The sequence below is a fragment of the Ranitomeya imitator genome, chromosome 3, assembly GCF_032444005.1.
Source record: "Ranitomeya imitator isolate aRanImi1 chromosome 3, aRanImi1.pri, whole genome shotgun sequence".
Classification (NCBI taxonomy): domain Eukaryota; kingdom Metazoa; phylum Chordata; class Amphibia; order Anura; family Dendrobatidae; genus Ranitomeya; species Ranitomeya imitator.
The window spans coordinates 751,412,161-751,432,614 of record NC_091284.1 but is presented as its reverse complement, the minus strand read 5'-3'; the positions used below and the strand labels follow the sequence as shown (position 1 = coordinate 751,432,614).

The window sequence follows — 20,454 nt, the reverse complement described above, 5'->3', positions numbered from 1 at the left end:
TGTACCACGCTACGAGCTACCCAGTCGACACTTTTTTTCCAGAAAAGCCATCCCAGCCCTCCACCAGCATGTTAAAGAGCGCATCGTCCATGCACTCAGGCAATCTGTGAGCACAAAGGTGCACCTGACAACAGATGCATGGACCAGTAGGCATGGCCAGGGACGTTACGTGTCCATCACGGCACACTGGGTAAATGTGGTGGATTCAGGGTCCACAGGGGACAGCAAGTTTGGGACAGTTCTGCCTAGCCCACGGTCTAGTAAACAGTTGTCTGTAGCCGTTCGCACCCCCTCCTCCTCCTCCTCCTCGTCCTCCTGCAGAAGCAAGAGCTCGTCCACAGACCGCAGTCGCACAAACACTCCATCCGCACCTGCCACTGTTGCACACCAGGTCTCCCATTATGGGGCAGCTACTGGCATACGTCAGCAGGCTGTATTGGCTATGAAGTGTTTGGGCGACAATAGACACACCGCGGAAGTTCTGTCCGAGTTCTTGCAGCAAGAAACGCAGTCGTGGCTGGGCACTGTAGATCTTGAGGCAGGCAAGGTAGTGAGTGATAACGGAAGGAATTTCATGGCTGCCATCTCCCTTTCCCAACTGAAACACATTCCTTGCCTGGCTCACACCTTAAACCTGGTGGTGCAGTGCTTCCTGAAAAGTTATCCGGGGTTATCCGACCTGCTCCTCAAAGTGCGTGGACTTTGCGCACATATCCGCCGTTCGCCTGTACACTCCAGCCGTATGCAGACCTATCAGCGTTCTTTGAACCTTCCCCAGCATCGCCTAATCATAGACGTTGCAACAAGGTGGAACTCAACACTGCACATGCTTCAGAGACTGTGCGAACAGAGGCGGGCTGTTATGTTTTTGTGGGAGGATACACATACACGGGCAGGCAGTAGGATGGCAGACATGGAGTTGTCAGGTGTGCAGTGGTCGAAGATTCAAGACATGTGTCAAGTCCTTCAGTGTTTTGAGGAATGCACACGGCTGGTTAGTGCAGACAACGCCATAATAAGCATGAGCATCCCCCTAATGCGTCTGCTGATGCAAAGTTTGACGCACATAAAGGATCAGGCGTCTGCACCAGAGGAAGAGGAAAGCCTTGATGACAGTCAGCGATTGTCTGGTCAGGGCAGTGTACATGACGAGGTACCGGGCGAAGAGGAGGTGGAGGATGAGGAGGATGATGGGGATGAGTATATTTTTAATGAGGAAGCTTTCCCGGGGGCACGGGAAATTGGTGGCGTGGCAAGGCCGGGTTCTGGTTTTTTGAGGGACACAAGTGACGTAGATTTGCCTGCAACTGCCCCTCAACCAAGCACAACCGCAGATTTGACAACGGGAACTTTGGCCCACATGGCGGATTATGCCTTGCGTATCCTCAAAAGGGACACACGCATTACAAAAATGATGAACGATGACGATTACTGGTTGGCCTGCCTCCTTGATCCTCGCTATAAAGGCAAATTGCAAAATATTATGCCACATGAGAACTTGGAACTAATATTAGCAACAAAACAATCAACTCTTGTTGACCGTTTGCTTCTGGCATTCCCTGCACACAGCGCCCGTGATCGTTCTCACACGAGCTCCAGGGGCCAGCAGACCAGAGGTGTTAGAGGGGCAGAAATCAGAAGTGGCGTTGGACAGAGGGGTTTTCTGACCAGGTTGTGGAGTGATTTTTCTATGACCGCAGACAGGACAGGTACTGCAGCATCAATTCAAAGTGACAGGAGACAACATTTGTCCAGTATGGTTACAAACTATTTTTCATCCCTTATCGACGTTCTCCCTCAACCGTCATTCCCATTTGATTACTGGGCATCCAAATTAGACACCTGGCCAGAATTGGCAGAATATGCATTGCAGGAGCTTGCTTGCCCGGCAGCTAGTGTCCTATCAGAAAGAGTATTCAGTGCTGCAGGTTCAATACTAACAGAAAAAAGGACTCGTCTGGCTACCCAAAATGTAGATGATCTAACCTTCATTAAAATGAACCACAACTGGATTTCAAAATCTTTTGCCCCACCCTGCCCGGCTGACACCTAGCTTTCCTATGAAAAGGTCTTGCCTGTGGACTATTCTGAATGACTTTTCCAATCTCGTAATTTTCTTCACCTGATTGTCCAGCATACGACATGTTTCCACCTCACGAAATGGCCAAACTCCCCACACGGGGCCGTGCTATCGCCACTTTGCGCTTGGACCCTTGAGAGTGCTGTTTGTCTGAAGAGGTGGGTGTGGCCGCTTTTGGTCGACGGCACTGCCACTGGGTCCCTCATAGTACAATAAAGTGTCTCTGGCGGTGGTGGTGCGCACCCAACGTCAGACACACCGTTGTAATATGAGGGGCCCTGTGCCTGTACCGCCGGCCACAAGACAGTTCCCCCCCCCAGCTCAAACAGTGCTCTACCACTAGCAAAATTATCTCTCACAGCTTCACCAATGTGTAGTCTAGCCGCTGACATCCTTCAATGCCTGGCACTGACAATACCATTGTTTTGACATTTTTGTTATGTTAGGCCTTCGAAGCCTGTCTGCGGTCCCTTCTTTCTACAACTACTACACTGACCAGGCCACTGCTGGCCGTGTTACCCTGGAACCAATTTAAAAGTGCCTACAGTCAGCCCAATTTTGTTATGTTAGGCCTTCGAAGACTGTCTGCCGTCACTCCTTCCACTAGACTTCCACTGACCATACACTGCTGCCCATGTACCCCTGGAACCAATTTAAAGTGCCTACAGCCAGCCCAATTTTGTTATGTTAGGCCTTCGAAGCCTGTCTGCGGTCACTCCTTCCACTAGACTTCCACTGACCAGACCACTGCTGCCCGTGTACCCCTGGAACCAATTTAAAAGTGCCTACAGCCATGTGTTATTATTTTAGGCCTTCGATGCCTGTCTGCGGTCACTCCTTCCACTAGGCCTCCACTGACCACACCACTGCTGCCCGTGTACCCCTGGAACCAATTTAAAATTGCCTACAGCCAGCCCAATTTTTTTATTTTAGGCCTTCGATGCCTGTCTGCGGTCCATTCTTTCAACTACTACTACACTGACCAGGTCACTGCTGCCCGTGTACCCCTGGAACCAATTTAAAATTGCCTACAGCCAGCCCAATTTTTTTATTTTAGGCCTTCGATGCCTGTCTGCGGTCCATTCTTTCAACTACTACTACACTGACCAGGTCACTGCTGCCCGTGTACCCCTGGAACCAATTTAAAATTGCCTACAGCCAGCCCAATTTTTTTATTTTAGGCCTTCGATGCCTGTCTGCGGTCCATTCTTTCAACTACTACTACACTGACCAGGTCACTGCTGCCCGTGTACCCCTGGAACCAATTTAAAATTGCCTACAGCCAGCCCAATTTTTTTATTTTAGGCCTTCGATGCCTGTCTGCGGTCCATTCTTTCAACTACTACTACACTGACCAGGTCACTGCTGCCCGTGTACCCCTGGAACCAATTTAAAATTGCCTACAGCCATGTGTTATTATTTTAGGCCTTCGATGCCTGTCTGCGGTCACTCCTTCCACTAGGCCTCCACTGACCACACCACTGCTGTCCGTGTACCCCTGGAACCAATTTAAAATTGCCTACAGCCATGTGTTATTATTTTAGGCCTTCGATGCCTGTCTGCGGTCACTCCTTCCACTAGGCCTCCACTGACCACACCACTGCTGTCCGTGTACCCCTGGAACCAATTTAAAATTGCCTACAGCCATGTGTTATTATTTTAGGCCTTCGATGCCTGTCTGCGGTCACTCCTTCCACTAGACTTCCACTGACCAGACCACTGCTGCCCGTGTACCCCTGGAACCAATTTAAAAGTGCCTACAGCCAGCCCAAGTTTGTTATGTTAGGCCTTCGATGCCTGTCTGCGGTCACTCCTTCCACTAGGCCTCCACTGACCACACCACTGCTGCCCGTGTACCCCTGGAACCAATTTAAAATTGCCTACAGCCAGCCCAATTTTTTTATTTTAGGCCTTCGATGCCTGTCTGCGGTCCATTCTTTCAACTACTACTACACTGACCAGGTCACTGCTGCCCGTGTACCCCTGGAACCAATTTAAAATTGCCTACAGCCAGCCCAATTTTTTTATTTTAGGCCTTCGATGCCTGTCTGCGGTCCATTCTTTCAACTACTACTACACTGACCAGGTCACTGCTGCCCGTGTACCCCTGGAACCAATTTAAAATTGCCTACAGCCATGTGTTATTATTTTAGGCCTTCGATGCCTGTCTGCGGTCACTCCTTCCACTAGGCCTCCACTGACCACACCACTGCTGTCCGTGTACCCCTGGAACCAATTTAAAATTGCCTACAGCCATGTGTTATTATTTTAGGCCTTCGATGCCTGTCTGCGGTCACTCCTTCCACTAGGCCTCCACTGACCACACCACTGCTGTCCGTGTACCCCTGGAACCAATTTAAAATTGCCTACAGCCATGTGTTATTATTTTAGGCCTTCGATGCCTGTCTGCGGTCCATTCTTTCAACTACTACTACACTGACCAGGGCACTGCTGGCCGTGTACCCCTGGAACCAATTTAAAATTGCCTACAGCCAGCCCAATTTTTTTATTTTAGGCCTTCGATGCCTGTCTGCGGTCCATTCTTTCAACTACTACTACACTGACCAGGTCACTGCTGCCCGTGTACCCCTGGAACCAATTTAAAATTGCCTACAGCCATGTGTTATTATTTTAGGCCTTCGATGCCTGTCTGCGGTCACTCCTTCCACTAGGCCTCCACTGACCACACCACTGCTGTCCGTGTACCCCTGGAACCAATTTAAAATTGCCTACAGCCATGTGTTATTATTTTAGGCCTTCGATGCCTGTCTGCGGTCACTCCTTCCACTAGGCCTCCACTGACCACACCACTGCTGTCCGTGTACCCCTGGAACCAATTTAAAATTGCCTACAGCCATGTGTTATTATTTTAGGCCTTCGATGCCTGTCTGCGGTCCATTCTTTCAACTACTACTACACTGACCAGGGCACTGCTGGCCGTGTACCCCTGGAACCAATTTAAAATTGCCTACAGCCAGCCCAATTTTTTTATTTTAGGCCTTCGATGCCTGTCTGCGGTCCATTCTTTCAACTACTACTACACTGACCAGGTCACTGCTGCCCGTGTACCCCTGGAACCAATTTAAAATTGCCTACAGCCATGTGTTATTATTTTAGGCCTTCGATGCCTGTCTGCGGTCACTCCTTCCACTAGGCCTCCACTGACCACACCACTGCTGTCCGTGTACCCCTGGAACCAATTTAAAATTGCCTACAGCCATGTGTTATTATTTTAGGCCTTCGATGCCTGTCTGCGGTCACTCCTTCCACTAGGCCTCCACTGACCACACCACTGCTGTCCGTGTACCCCTGGAACCAATTTAAAATTGCCTACAGCCATGTGTTATTATTTTAGGCCTTCGATGCCTGTCTGCGGTCACTCCTTCCACTAGACTTCCACTGACCAGACCACTGCTGCCCGTGTACCCCTGGAACCAATTTAAAAGTGCCTACAGCCAGCCCAAGTTTGTTATGTTAGGCCTTCGATGCCTGTCTGCGGTCACTCCTTCCACTAGGCCTCCACTGACCACACCACTGCTGTCCGTGTACCCCTGGAACCAATTTAAAATTGCCTACAGCCATGTGTTATTATTTTAGGCCTTCGATGCCTGTCTGCGGTCACTCCTTCCACTAGGCCTCCACTGACCACACCACTGCTGTCCGTGTACCCCTGGAACCAATTTAAAATTGCCTACAGCCATGTGTTATTATTTTAGGCCTTCGATGCCTGTCTGCGGTCCATTCTTTCAACTACTACTACACTGACCAGGGCACTGCTGGCCGTGTACCCCTGGAACCAATTTAAAATTGCCTACAGCCAGCCCAATTTTTTTATTTTAGGCCTTCGATGCCTGTCTGCGGTCCATTCTTTCAACTACTACTACACTGACCAGGTCACTGCTGCCCGTGTACCCCTGGAACCAATTTAAAATTGCCTACAGCCATGTGTTATTATTTTAGGCCTTCGATGCCTGTCTGCGGTCACTCCTTCCACTAGGCCTCCACTGACCACACCACTGCTGTCCGTGTACCCCTGGAACCAATTTAAAATTGCCTACAGCCATGTGTTATTATTTTAGGCCTTCGATGCCTGTCTGCGGTCACTCCTTCCACTAGGCCTCCACTGACCACACCACTGCTGTCCGTGTACCCCTGGAACCAATTTAAAATTGCCTACAGCCATGTGTTATTATTTTAGGCCTTCGATGCCTGTCTGCGGTCACTCCTTCCACTAGACTTCCACTGACCAGACCACTGCTGCCCGTGTACCCCTGGAACCAATTTAAAAGTGCCTACAGCCAGCCCAAGTTTGTTATGTTAGGCCTTCGATGCCTGTCTGCGGTCACTCCTTCCACTAGGCCTCCACTGACCACACCACTGCTGTCCGTGTACCCCTGGAACCAATTTAAAATTGCCTACAGCCATGTGTTATTATTTTAGGCCTTCGATGCCTGTCTGCGGTCCATTCTTTCAACTACTACTACACTGACCAGGGCACTGCTGGCCGTGTACCCCTGGAACCAACATCAGAAAATATAAAAATAAGTATTTTGCTTATAAAAAAGAAAATACTGGTGAGATATCAAATGCAGACATTTTAACATTAAAAACAAACACACAACTCTAATCTGGTACAGTACTAAAAATGGCCACCAGCTACAATTACTTTCTCCTGCAAGTAGTTAACTGAAAGTTTTTTTAAATTGAAAACACACATATGGCATCCACCGAGTGTTGTCCTGTCGCGTCTTCTTTATATTATTGCCGAGAAGATGCAAAATAATGAAAATAATAAAATCATTAATTACCAAAATAATAGAGAAAGTCAACACCACATTGCAAATAAACATTCATTCCAAATAAAGAAGCAGGGCGCGTCCGAGGGTGAGTATATACCTAATAAGAATATAATCACCCTCGGACGCGCAATGCTTATTTCCAACAGCCTTCCTTCCTAAGAATCAGCCCTTCCGTCGTGTAGAGAGACGTTGTGTTACACTCCAAGGTGTTCCCCAGGTTGCCTTTCCTGAGCTTCGATCTTCCGGCTCTCGTTTAGTAGTTCTTGGAAACTACTCTGCATTAGGCCTTCAAATTGGGTATGGGGTGTAGAGAGATGGTGTGTTCCACTCCAAGGTGTTCCCCAGGTTGCCTTTCCTGAGCTTCGATCTTCCGGCTCTCGTTTAGTAGTTGTTGGAAACTACGCTGCATTAGGCCTTCAAATTGGGTATGGGGTGTAGCGAGAGGGTGTGTTACACTCCAAGGTGTTCCCCAGGTTGCCTTTCCTGAGCTTCGATCTTCCGGCTCTCGTTTAGTAGTTCTTGGAAACTACACTGCATTAGGCCTTCAAATTGGGTATGGGGTGTAGAGAGAGGGTGTGTTACACTCTAAGGTGTTCCCCAGGTTTCCTTGCCATTGCTTCGGTCTTCCGACTCTCGTTTAGTAGTTGTAGAAAAGTACACTGCATTAGGCCATACAAAATGGGTATGGGGTGGAGAGAGATGGTGTGTTACACTCCAAGGTGTTCCCCAGGTTGCCTTTCCTGAGCTTCTATCTTCAGGCTCTCATTAAATTGTGGTTAAATGGAACAACTGCATTTGGCGTACTAGTTGGTTTGGGGCCTACTATCGGTGTCTGCCACTCCTTGCTGTTCTCCTCCACTGAACAAAGCTGTGCCGCCTGTTTACTACGGTTGCCAATTTTGAACTGCATTTCGACTACTTACTGATTTGGCCCTACTCTCTGTGTCAGCCTCTCATTCCAGTTGTCCTCCACTGCAATGCCCCCTGGTTATTCCTGTGTTACCAATTTTGAACTGCATTTAGCCCACTTTCTTCTTTGGGCCTATATCTGTGTTTCCACTTCATCGTGCCCATTGCCCAGCCAGTGATAGATGAGTCTGCTGGTACATTGACCCATAACGCAACATTCCCCGTGCACGCTACACAACAACATTGTGACCCTGCTGAAAGTCAGGTTGCTCTTCCCGCATACCATACCACCTTACACGGGGACAAAGAGGAAGGTGCAGATGAAAGTGCAGGTTCCTTCATCAGGTGGGGGGAGGAATACTAGTTGGCGACGTCACTGGCACAGGGCCTCTCATAGTACGCAAAAGTGTTGCTGCCGGTGGGAGGCGCCCCCGCCGTGCAAACACACCGCTGTACTTTGAGGGGCCCTGTGCCAGTGCCAATGCCAACGAGTGGGCCCCCCCTGCTTGCTCAGGTTCACAGCACTTGCAAAGTTGAAATACTTACCTCTCCCTGCTCCACTGCCGTGACGTGGTCCAGATTTCCTGGGCCCACTAATTACTTGAACCAGCCCTACCCCCCACAACTTTAGCCAAATGACCCCCAATTTCAAATGCCTTCCAATTATTATAAGGTAAATTACGCTTGACAAGCTTCATTAAGAAGAATGGATGGTTTTGACATTAAAATGGCCACTCTAGGTGTTTTCCTGGCCCCCACTCACTGCCGACTATGCTGCCCCATTGACTTGCATTGGGTTTCGTGTTTCGGTCGATCCCGACTTTACGTCATAATCGGCCGATTTCACTCGACCCGACTTTGGACATAGTCGGGTTTCGCAAAACCCGGCTCGACTCTAAAAAGGTCAAGGTCGCTCAACTCTAGTGATCACACAACCTGCTCTGTGCTGTGTGGGGGCGCAGTTCCGGCATGTGTCCAGCAGAGGGAGCAGTGCGGCGCAGGATATGGCCGGCGTGGTAGTGCGTGTTTCCAGGCAGCACACGTGCGGTGACTTCTTCCTGTGAGCAGCGGCGGCCGCTGTGTGTACAGTGCATGTAGCGCCTCCACATACATTACATGTCCTCTCCTCACCCGCGTGTTCTCAGCTGACACATGTTGGAAGTGAAGAGATGGCTGCCGGATACAAGTGAGTGACCCCCTGTTCTGGGCAGATAGGGCAGGGCGCAACCTGAAGGGGTCTGTGCCATAGTCACTGATAGGTCAGCGGTCACACTGCTGCTGTACCAGTGATGCCTCATGTAGCTGGGGTCGATCCTAGTGACGATGCCTCATGTAGCTGCGGTCGATCCTAGTGACGATGCCTCATGTAGCTGGGGTCGATCCTAGTGACGATGCCTCATGTAGCTGCGGTCGATCCTAGTGACGATGCCTCATGTAGCTGCGGTCGATCCTAGTGACGATGCCTCATGTAGCGGCGGTCGATCCTAGTGACGATGCCTCATGTAGCTGCGGTCGATCCTAGTGACGATGCCTCATGTAGCTGCGGTCGATCCTAGTGACGATGCCTCATGTAGCTGGGGTCGATCCTAGTGACGATGCCTCATGTAGCTGGGGTCGATCCTAGTGACGATGCCTCATGTAGCTGCGGTCGATCCTAGTGACGATGCCTCATGTAGCTGCGGTCGATCCTAGTGACGATGCCTCATGTAGCTGCGGTCGATCCTAGTGACGATGCCTCATGTAGCTGGGGTCGATCCTAGTGACGATGCCTCATGTAGCTGGGGTCGATCCTAGTGACGATGCCTCATGTAGCTGCGGTCGATCCTAGTGACGATGCCTCATGTAGCTGCGGTCGATCCTAGTGACGATGCCTCATGTAGCTGCGGTCGATCCTAGTGACGATGCCTCATGTAGCTGCGGTCGATCCTAGTGACGATGCCTCATGTAGCTGCGGTCGATCCTAGTGACGATGCCTCATGTAGCTGCGGTCGATCCTAGTGACGATGCCTCATGTAGCTGCGGTCGATCCTAGTGACGATGCCTCATGTAGCTGCGGTCGATCCTAGTGACGATGCCTCATGTAGCTGCGGTCGATCCTAGTGACGATGCCTCATGTAGCTGCGGTCGATCCTAGTGACGATGCCTCATGTAGCTGGGGTCGATCCTAGTGACGATGCCTCATGTAGCTGCGGTCGATCCTAGTGACGATGCCTCATGTAGCTGCGGTCGATCCTAGTGACGATGCCTCATGTAGCTGCGGTCGATCCTAGTGACGATGCCTCATGTAGCTGCGGTCGATCCTAGTGACGATGCCTCATGTAGCTGCGGTCGATCCTAGTGACGATGCCTCATGTAGCTGCGGTCGATCCTAGTGACGATGCCTCATGTAGCTGCGGTCGATCCTAGTGACGATGCCTCATGTAGCTGCGGTCGATCCTAGTGACGATGCCTCATGTAGCTGCGGTCGATCCTAGTGACGATGCCTCATGTAGATCTGCAGTCATTGGTCTGCATGGCTGTGGCGCAATCTTTACTGTAGGATCTCACTGTACAGATCCTATGTACGCGCCTCGTAGCCGCAGTGATCCGGATACAATATTTTATCTACAGGTGCACAATACGTCCCAGATTTCAGCCTGTAGCTGCAGAGAAGCTGGTTTGTAGTGGTATCGGCCAATATGGGGTCACAGAGGGGCCGCTGCTCCGTATGATGAGCCGTGGTGCCATCTGCCTGAATGGCCGCCATGTAATGCTGGATATCCGCTACAGCAGTGACTACAGGGTAAAAGCCAGCGAGGCTGCCATAGGCCCTGGTTACAGTTGGGTGTTTGTTTTTACAAAAACTCTTTAAACCCCGTGAAGGTTGCCCGGGCTCGTGGCTCTATGTGACTGCGGATTGTGGATCCTCACATCTCACACAGTGCGCCCTGTGAGGACTCACAAGTCTGCAGACTAATGGGAACCTGTCACATGGAAAACTACTACTAACCTGCAGATATGGGGTTAATAGTGTTCTGAACCTGCCCGGCTCCGGCACATAGAGCCCCGCTGGTGGCTGGAAATGACCATAACTCCTCAGCATTCAGTCATAGGCTTCAGTCACCGCTCTGTGTATGGTAAGTGACGGCTGTAACCCCGGCCCTGACCGACACTGGCTAAACATTAGTGCTGGCTGTCAGTCAGTGGCGGGGCCACGGTTACACCCGTCGCTGACTATGCACTGAGTGGTGACGGAAGCCGACCACTGCTGGGAGTCTAAGCGCAGGCACCAAGCAGGCTCAGGACACTATTAATCTGCAGATTAACCCTATATCTTCATCACGTCTTCACATGAGAGGATCCCTCTAAGGACCAATGATATCATTTAGCAGTAATACAATGTTTTGATTGCTTTTTAATGCATTTTTAGAGGGAAAGGGAGGTGATCCTGATAACTCAAATTCTGCCATTTTATTCCCCACCCACCCCCGTTTTGACATTTACCTTATGGATAAACATTCATAGTGGTATTTAGAAATTTGTAATTTTTTTTATTTTTTACATTTTATTATTTGCTATTGAAGAAAATGGACGATTTAATATTTTTCTTATAAATGTATATTTTTAAAACATATTTTTAATGTTTTTTTTTTTTGCATTTGTAATTAGTCCCCTTAGGTGATTTTATCCTCAGATCGTTCGATCACTTATACAATACACTGCACTAAGATAGTATTGTGAAATGGCCGCTTCCTTATGAAGCCCAGCCACAGGCTGCACTTCTCAGGGGGGCTAACTTGGCAGTCACTGTGGCCCCCAGCTACTATGGCGGGTCACCGTGTTAAATAGGGAAAGGGCCATGGTCATCAGCAGTGAAGGCCACCATGCTAAGGCTTTTTACATTCTGCTCTGACTCTTGGCAGCAACATGTAAAAGGTTGACCTCTTGTGATCTGAGCTGGCACTGATCGTATCCGTGTCACTTGGGGGGGCTTCAATCCTGAGCCTGATCCACAGAACAGTGGCAGCGGTCACCAAACAGCTAAGGCTAGACCAGGTTCATACAGCGCTTACTTGTGTTTTCATCGGGAGCAAGCCGCTGCTAGACATCTCTGGCAGTGATTTATCTTCCATGAGAGAAAACATTGGGTCAATGCTGCCATCAGGAGAGACCCCATCAGTCAGCCCACCTGCCTGTTTGATACGGTTTTGATGGTAATTCATCATTAATCAGCTCAGTCATGTTGGATTAAAGAAATAGTAAAGATTTCACAGTACAAACTGTATATATTTATTAAATAGATCTCAGCCCTGATGAGACTGGTGTACTCACTTTGAAAATCCATATCAATGTTTGACTAATCCTTTTTGAGTTTTTCGTCTTATTGTCTAAACTCCTTGTTCGCTTTAATATACGGCCTTTCTAACATAGATTTTCAAAGTAAGTACACCCATCTCACTGGGTGTAAGGTTTTCATACTGTATGCAGTTTATATTGTGAGTTCTTTGTTGCTGTGTATTCCTCAGCGGTGTAAGCTGTCCTGCAGGGATGTACATGTCATTTCTAATCTACTCTCGTTGTCTTGCCTCCAACAGAACAGTGGAGCCGTTAGAATATTACAGGAAGTTTCTAGTAAGTAAAACGCTCTTCTCCAGACTTAGAAATTGGAAAAGTATTTGTCCCATACGGCCGAGGCCCCTTTTTATAGGAAAAACTTTCCTGAAAGGCGACAATCCCTTTAAAGGGAACCTGTCACCTGAATTTGACGGGACCGGTTTTGGGTCATATGGGCGGAGTTTTCGGGTGTTTGATTCACCCTTTCCTTACCCGCTGGCTGCATGCTGGCCGCAATATTGGATTGAAGTTCATTCTCTGTCCTCCATAGTACATGCCTGCGCAAGGCGGGTAAGGAAAGGGTGCATCAAACACCTGAAAACTCCGCCCATATGACCCAAAACCGGTCCCGCCAAATTCAGGTGACAGGTTCCCTTTAAAGGGACACTGTCACCTGAATTTGGAGGGAACAATCTTCAGCCATGGAGGCGGGGTTTTGGGGTTTTTGATTCACCCTTTCCTTACCCGCTGGCTGCATGCTGGCTGCAATATTGGATTGAAGTTCATTCTCTGTCCTCCATAGTACACGCCTGCACAAGGAAATCTTCCCTTGTGCAGGCGTGTACTATGGAGGACGGAGAATTAACTTCAATCCAATATTGCAGCCAGCGGGTAAGGAAAGGGTGAATCAAACACCCAAAAACTCCGCCTCTATGGCTGAAGATTGTTCCCTCCAAATTCAGGTGACAGTGTCCCTTTAAAGGGTTTAAGGTTCTCTACTTACAATAAAGTTACCGTAAATCTTAATGTGCCCGGGCGGTGTAAAAAGAAAATGTACAGTGATCTCTGACCGGTGTCGCTCCTCCACACTGTCTACTGCTCCCCCCGCTGGTCCAGTGGAATTAGCATCTGGCGGTGGGAGTCTGATGATCAGTTCTGACCTTCTGGGTATGTGCACACGTTCAGTTTTTTTCGCAATAAAAACTCATTAAAAACGCATACATTATGCATCCTATCATTAAGGCTATGTGCACACGTTCAGGATTTATTGCAGAAATTTCCTGAGAAAATCCTGAGATTTTCTGCAAGAAATCTGCAGGAAAGCTGCATGCGTTTTTACTGCGTTTTTTTTTTTTTTTGCTAATTTTTTTTTTTTGGACATTTCCCAATGCATTACATAGTGGGAAATCCGCAAAAAATCCACAAAATTAATGAACATGCTGCGTTTTTTTTCGCGGAAAAACAAGCGCATCATGTGCACAAAAATTGCGGAATTCATTAAAAATGATGGAATGCATAATGTATGCTGTTTTTTTTTGCGGTTTTATAGCGTTTTTATCGGGAAAAGACGCTAGAAAAACGCGAAAAATCAGCAACGTGTGCACACAGCCTTAGAATGCATTCTGCAATTTTTGTGCACATGATGCGTTTTTTTCCGCGAAAAAAACGCATTGCGGTAAAAAAAAGCAGCATGTTCATTAGTTTTGTGTTTTTTTTTTTTTTCTCTATTCTATGCATTTGGAAAAAAACGCAATAAAAAACGCGCAAAAAACCTCAGGAGTGGAAGACACTTGCAGATTTTAATGGTCCTGTAGTGTCTTCTCCTCGGAGTCGGAATATCCTGCTGTTTATGGCAGCCTGTGTATGCAGCCGCAGGTACAGACCGGCCAATGACGAGGCTGTCAGGCGTTTGCTCGATCAGAGCCTAAACTTACATAAGAGTGTGATCAATGTTCTCTTTTGCAGAAGCAGAATTGTCGGCCAGACGGACGGGATGTGAGCGAGTTTAGGACAACCACAATAAATGTTGGTAGGTTGTAATGTGGCCGACAGGTCGGGGTACAAAAGCGGCTATAATGTCACCATTACTGTTCTTATTACCTGATTGGAGCGCTGCTTTTGACAATATTAGACACTAACCGGCGGCTGCAGCGGGCAAGTCACTGGTGGCCGGACAAGCAGACACTGGCGGAACGGCAGCACTGAAACTGGGAGAAAAGTGCCATCTTTATTGCTTTAATCCGAGGCCTGCCAACAGGGACACTTACCTATGGAGCAGAGGACCCCTTTCATGGAGAGCCATAAGGATATCTTTACATTGCTTGTTTTCTACACACATTTTTTTAATGTTTCACCCATAAAAAAAAAGTGCTGCTTAATATATTATTACAAAACTCCAGCAGGAGAATCATCAGTATTGTCTCATATACACATCCTGAGAGCATGGATGGTATGTAGATGGCAGTAGCAGCTTAGATTCTCCACAATTCTGAATCCGTCTTTTCAGTTTACTGCCACAAATACCGTCCATAAGTAAAGGGACTTATGACAAGTGATTGGTTTTTTTAAATTTTTTAGTAGACTTTCTTACATCTGTCTTATAAAATACTAACAAGTAATGATTGCTAGGTGGACTGACGGCCGATGCCAAGGACTCCATGTGCAGCTCCCTTCTCTTCACCCTCGGTTGGGGCCGTTTTATGGACTTCTCTTAGGGTACGTTCAGACTAGCGTTGTGCTAGTCTGCGTCGGCGCCGCGTCGGGCGACGCAGCGGCGACGCACGCATCATGCGCCCCTATGTTTAACATGGGGGACGCATGCGTTTTTGCTTGTTGCGTTTTGCGACGCGTGCGTCTTTTTTGCCGCAAGCGTCGGACCAAGAAAACGCAACAAGTTGCATTTTTCTTGCGTCCGATTTTCGGCAAAAAACGACGCACGCGTCGCAAAACGCAGCGTTTTTGCGTGCGTTTTGCCGCGTTTTTCAGTGTGTTGTGCGTCGCGGCGCCGACGCAGCGGCGCACAACGCTAGTCTGAACGTAGCCTTATAGCTAGAGTTGAGTGAATTTTTCAATATTCGGTCCGGATTACGATCGCCGGCGAATATTGCATTTTCAATATGGTGTGCGGCTGGGGACAGAGTCCTATAAGCATATAGAAAATGAAGACCGCAACTCGCTTTTCACAGAACTCATTGTCATTTTTATTCAAACGAATGAAGCAGCATATAACGTGACGCGTTTTGACTCTTCCTTTGGGATCATTCAGACACAAGTATTTCTCGTATGAATGCTATGCAGGTTTTTCACAGATAGCACTTGTACCTATGATAATCTATGGGGTTGTGCACATGTCTGATCTTTTTTTCTCAGATCTGGTCTGTTTAAAAAAGCAGAGACGTATCTGAATTTGATCCAAATGTCATATCAAAATGGGCCAAGCAAGTCCGGGAAAAAATCGGACTGTACTAAGATGCCATCAGAAAAGAGAAGGTGAAGACATTTTGTTTTGTTTTTTTTGCTCCATGTACATGAAGAACTGATGACACTCGGACCACACTCTGTTCACAGTTAAGTGGTCTGTATTTCTCGTACATGAGAAAATCTTGACTTCTGAATGAGCCTTGGCTGTTTTCACATAAAAGAAAGGCTCAAGTAGAGCCCAACCATATCGCCTTATATGAAACTTCCTTCATTTCAATGAAAAGTACAACGGAAGTTCTGTGAAAATCGAGTACCGGTCTTAATCTTTTAAGAACTGTCGTTTGATATGTAAGTTGCAAAGGCTGAAAAAAGACTCCGGTCCATGAAGTTGGATCTTTCTCCACCAGTTCTACATTTTCTATCGCTAGGTCATTTATAACCCACAATGCTATTTGTTGTGATAAAAGCATCCAGCCCTTTTTGAATCCCCGATTGCCATTGCTACCTCTTGTGGTCGGCATTCCACAGTCTGACTGCTCTAACTGGAAGGAACCTTCTCCTTTTAGCTGCCTGAATCGCCTGTCCTCCACACGTAATGAAAGTCCCTTGGACTTTAAGGTCGTTGAATTGTAAGGTTCTTGAATGTTGAACATGTTGAAGGATTGGCTTCGTTCAAACTTGTTGCAAAAGTATTAAATGAGACCATAATATATTAATCCATTACTCAACAGTCTAGGCTTGGGTTCCAAACATCTACCTTATATCTTTGAGCTTTGATACAGATGGTTTCTGAATGGCAGCCATAGAAGCCAGTTTTGTGAAGTTTGACCTAACCTTCGTGGGACTCTTGCCTAAAAAAAAAATGTACAATCTATATACATACGTCCTTCAATAAGTTTTATGTAGAAGTTCTGTTCCTGGTATTCATCTTCTGGTGGCATCTACCTAGTCATGTAATATTTATGGATAAACCATGCAATCTTTCATGCCACCATGAGCTTCAACTCCATGAACTTGAAGGCTTAATCCATAAGTTCCCAGCATTATCTTGGATATTGGTGGAGCCAAATGGTTGATCAGGATCTGTCACCGTAGATGATGAATTCATCCCTCTCATTTATTTGTAATATTCATGTGAAGCCTCTGTGGTCACCGCAGCGATAGTACTTTGTGTCCTGTGTAATTTCTGGTTTATTCCTGGTATGATATATTTTGTCTTATTACAGGCTCCATTACCACAGCAGACGGATCAGCTCTGGTGAAGCTTGGGAACTGCACAGTAATATGCGGCATTAAAGCAGTAAGTCCTGGGAAGTGTTTGGGAAGGGAGTGTTCCCTCCTCGGGGACCTGCCCCAGTTGTCAGGATGTGTAATCTGCCACATTATTCTCACTGCTCCTCTTCACAAGTTACTTTCCTAAGCGCTTCATAAACTTTGTGAACTCATTGAATATTATTTGGTTTTCATTTTAGGAATTTACCAGCCCCCCAACAGATGCTCCCAATAAAGGATACATTGGTTAGTAAAAGTAATAATGTCATATCTTCTAGACCATTGTTTTTTGTAGAAAATTGACCATGTGCACCGATATATATATATATAATCACACACACATTTTGTATTTTTGTTCTGAAAAGGAAAAATGGTCAAAAAAAAAACCAAAAAAACCCCCAGTGCTTTCAGACCTCAAATAATGCAGAGAAAAGAAGTTCATAATCATTTAGATTTAGAAACAACAATACTAATGTTTTAACTCGGGAACAGTTCAGAAATCAATATTTCTTTATCCCTTCATTGGGGAACACGGGTAACCTGGGTGTATGCTGCTGTCGCTAGGAGGCTGACATTAGCTCCTCCTCCTCCGCAGTATACACCCACCGACGGGCACAAAGTACCTCAGTTTAAGCTTAGTGTCTGTAGGAAGCAGATGTGGATCTGATCCAAGATTCCATCTTTTCCTTTTCAGGTCACCTGTTGTGTTTTATTAATCTTTTTTCCTTTGTCTTTCAGGATCTTTAGCTTCAGGGTAACGGGGTTTAATGTCTCACCCCGTTTTCCTACATTTATGCGACCGAGAGAGCAGTGTGGTGTCACCCACATCGTCCACTCTCGGATCCGCAGGCAGGACTTTTTCCCTTGTCACCTTTACTGGTGTTTCAGGGTGATTACTGGTGGCAAGTCCTTGCCTTTTCCTCTCCTCACCCTCTCCTCGGAGAGGACTGAGAGGAAGACGGTGGTCACCAGCGGTGACCTTCCCTCTTCTTGTAAGGGGTTGATGCCGTCTTCTGCACAGTCCAGAGACGGTGCTCGAAGGAGGATCCCAGTTTCCAGTGACCCTCACCCACCCTGAGGGCTCCTGATGTGATCTTTGTCAGTGAAGAGAGATTCGGGACTCACCTTTTACAGGTATGTCCCTTTCTCTGTGCCCGGCAGCTACCCGCCTGCCTCACTGTTTACCCGTGAAGAACCGCGCACAGAATATGGGTCTCTGAACGACAGTGGCCATCTTTTTCTTCATGCTAGTGCTTAGTTAACGCCCCTGCATTAAGCAAGCGTAATTATCGCACACTTTTTTCCCTATCAGGGGCCTCCTCTTCCTTCCCGGTGCACTCCTCCGGCGGCACAGCCAATAGGAGAGCCCCTACTCCCTGATACCGTCAGACGTGGCCATACCGGACTAGGACGTTAATGCCATTTTCCGGTCCTGTCATTGCAGGTGCCAAGGCATCGCATAATTGCATGTCCTCTTAATTTAGCCCCCAGCTTTGGGCCTTCTCCTGGACTCTGTGTAGCCACGCCCACTTACCGGGCCCCAACCAATAAGCAATCACCATCTGCTTAGCCACGCCCCCTTGCTGGACTTTCGGCTAATTAGGGCACGCCATACGCTGAGGCCCCGTCTCCTGGCCTAATAAGAGAGTGTGTTTTCTCTATCCCTCTCTCCCGAGATGCCCCCCGCAGGAGGGACATAGTGTATCTGCCTGCAAAGTGTGTGAAGATTCGAAAGCGTATGAAGAATCGTGCATTCATCATCATCATCTAAAGGGCACAACAGGCGTCCATCACTAACCTGCACTAGATCTGGGAGACACTGCAGCCTGAGCAGTGACAGCGCCGTCTCTGTTATCAGGTAGGACCAGCACAGACTGGTTAATTTCTCTCTGCACAAGGGCATAGCTCTCCCCAGCTGTAGCCCTAGTCCATCACTTATGTCCAATCTCAGGGAGGCCCATTCCTGTCTCTATATCCGTGACGCTTGTGCCATCTGTAAAAGAAAAGTGGCATTCAGAGAAACCCTCTAACGCCCGGGATGAGAGCACTCCCCTCCCTCCGGAGTGGGCTGTTACCATATCACAGTCAGTCTCAGATCTGACTAAAGTCCCGCAGTCCTCGGTCCAGGTCCTGGAGCGACCTCCACGTTTGTTTTCTGCCACCAGTGCTCGAACACCTCTCGCGGTGATTCGCACACACCTGACCGCGACTTTCATAGGGACAAATCGGGTACAAAGGAAGCTGCGGGTCCCTCTACTTTCTCCTGGATGCATTCCTCATCCCATGCCCCCTCCTCGGAGGCGGTTTTTAGGGTCGGATATGGATTCCCAGTCTGAGTCTGATACGGACCAGACCTGAAAGATGCAAGATATGCTCAATAGCCTCATCTTGGCAAATTTCCAAAATTCTGAACCTAAGGAAGGACGAGGCACTTGCTCAGGAGCACTGTCCTTCCCGGAGTTTTCCCTAATCTCAGGCAAGTTGTTGTGATTATTTCTAGACACTGGGAACACCCTGAAAAGCGATTCCCAGGTAGGAAGACGCTACACATCCTCTACTCCTTTAGCCCAGACCTTCTTGATAAATGGGCAGAATCCCTAATGTGGATCCGCTTGCTTCTCGCCTGTCTTCCAAGACAGACTTGTCTCTACCGATCAGTGCATCGCTTAAGGATTCTACAGATGGACAGATTGAATCCTTTGCTATGTCAGCCTTTGAAGCAGCTGGCGCCTCTCTCTGTCCCATATTTGCCTACACCTGGGTGTCAAAATCCATGTCTGCCGGGGCAAGAATGATTACTCAGGGTATTCTAACGGCAGCTTCCCCGGATGGGATGCCAGATCTGGCATATCAGATTGCCCATGCTGGCAAATATCTCGTCACCTCTCCCTTTTGATGCGGCTGGTTGTTCCACGACGGCTACCAGCAACATTGTTGCTATACACTCCAAGGCTCTAAACCTTTTGGATCCAAGCTGGATCAAATAACTTTGGTCCAAGTCTAAATGTCCTTTTAATAGGAAAAGGTTGTTTCAATCTCGAGAGAGATGGCCTTGGCTACAAAACCGACTTTTCTTCTTCCCCAGTTAGAAGTTACCTTCTGTTTTGCCCGCCACGTCATACGTTGCAGGCCCCAGGAGTTCTTCAGGCACGCACAGGAGTGAGTGATTGTACCCGTCCCCTGAAACGTACGATTTTCGGGGTTCTACTCTATTCTTTTCATAGTCCCGATGGAAGATGGACCGCTCCCTCCGTTTTTGGACCTCGAGCGCTTTACCTGTCACGTTTGGTTCTGTCTTTTCAGGACCGAGTCCCTACGTTCGTTTATCACTTCCATGGACTCTGGAGAATTCTTCACATTCCTGTTTGTGTTTAGCATCAGAGGTTCCTATGGTTTGCGATCCAGGAGAGTCTTTATCAGTTCACGGCCCTTCCTTTCGACCTGGCCTCTGCTCCCAGACTAGTCACGTCATGGCAGCGGTCATGGACATCCTTCTCTCCAGGGTTTTTTTCATAATTTCCCTACTTGGACGATCTTCTGATCAAGGAGCCGTCCTGCCGAGACTACAACCAGAGTCTTCAGTTTACTCTGGATACTCTGGACCATCTCGGCTAGATTATAACAGAGAGAAGTTCTCCCTCACCTTTGCTCAGCATCTGG

At 48.0% G+C, this 20,454-nt stretch overlaps 1 protein-coding gene across 1 annotated transcript in view; it reads left to right on the top strand.

The window, feature by feature from the left end:
• Nucleotides 1-8,825: 8,825 nt before the first annotated feature.
• EXOSC8 (exosome component 8) overlaps nucleotides 8,826-20,454 on the top strand; it is a 56,605-nt gene continuing 44,976 nt past the window's right edge. The window contains exons 1-5 of the mRNA XM_069758952.1: nucleotides 8,826-8,974; nucleotides 12,363-12,399; nucleotides 14,068-14,131; nucleotides 16,749-16,822; nucleotides 16,995-17,040. Of these exons, the coding sequence (XP_069615053.1) occupies nucleotides 8,958-8,974; nucleotides 12,363-12,399; nucleotides 14,068-14,131; nucleotides 16,749-16,822; nucleotides 16,995-17,040 (238 nt within the window). The 5' untranslated portion in view covers nucleotides 8,826-8,957. The remainder of the gene's footprint in view (nucleotides 8,975-12,362; nucleotides 12,400-14,067; nucleotides 14,132-16,748; nucleotides 16,823-16,994; nucleotides 17,041-20,454) is intronic.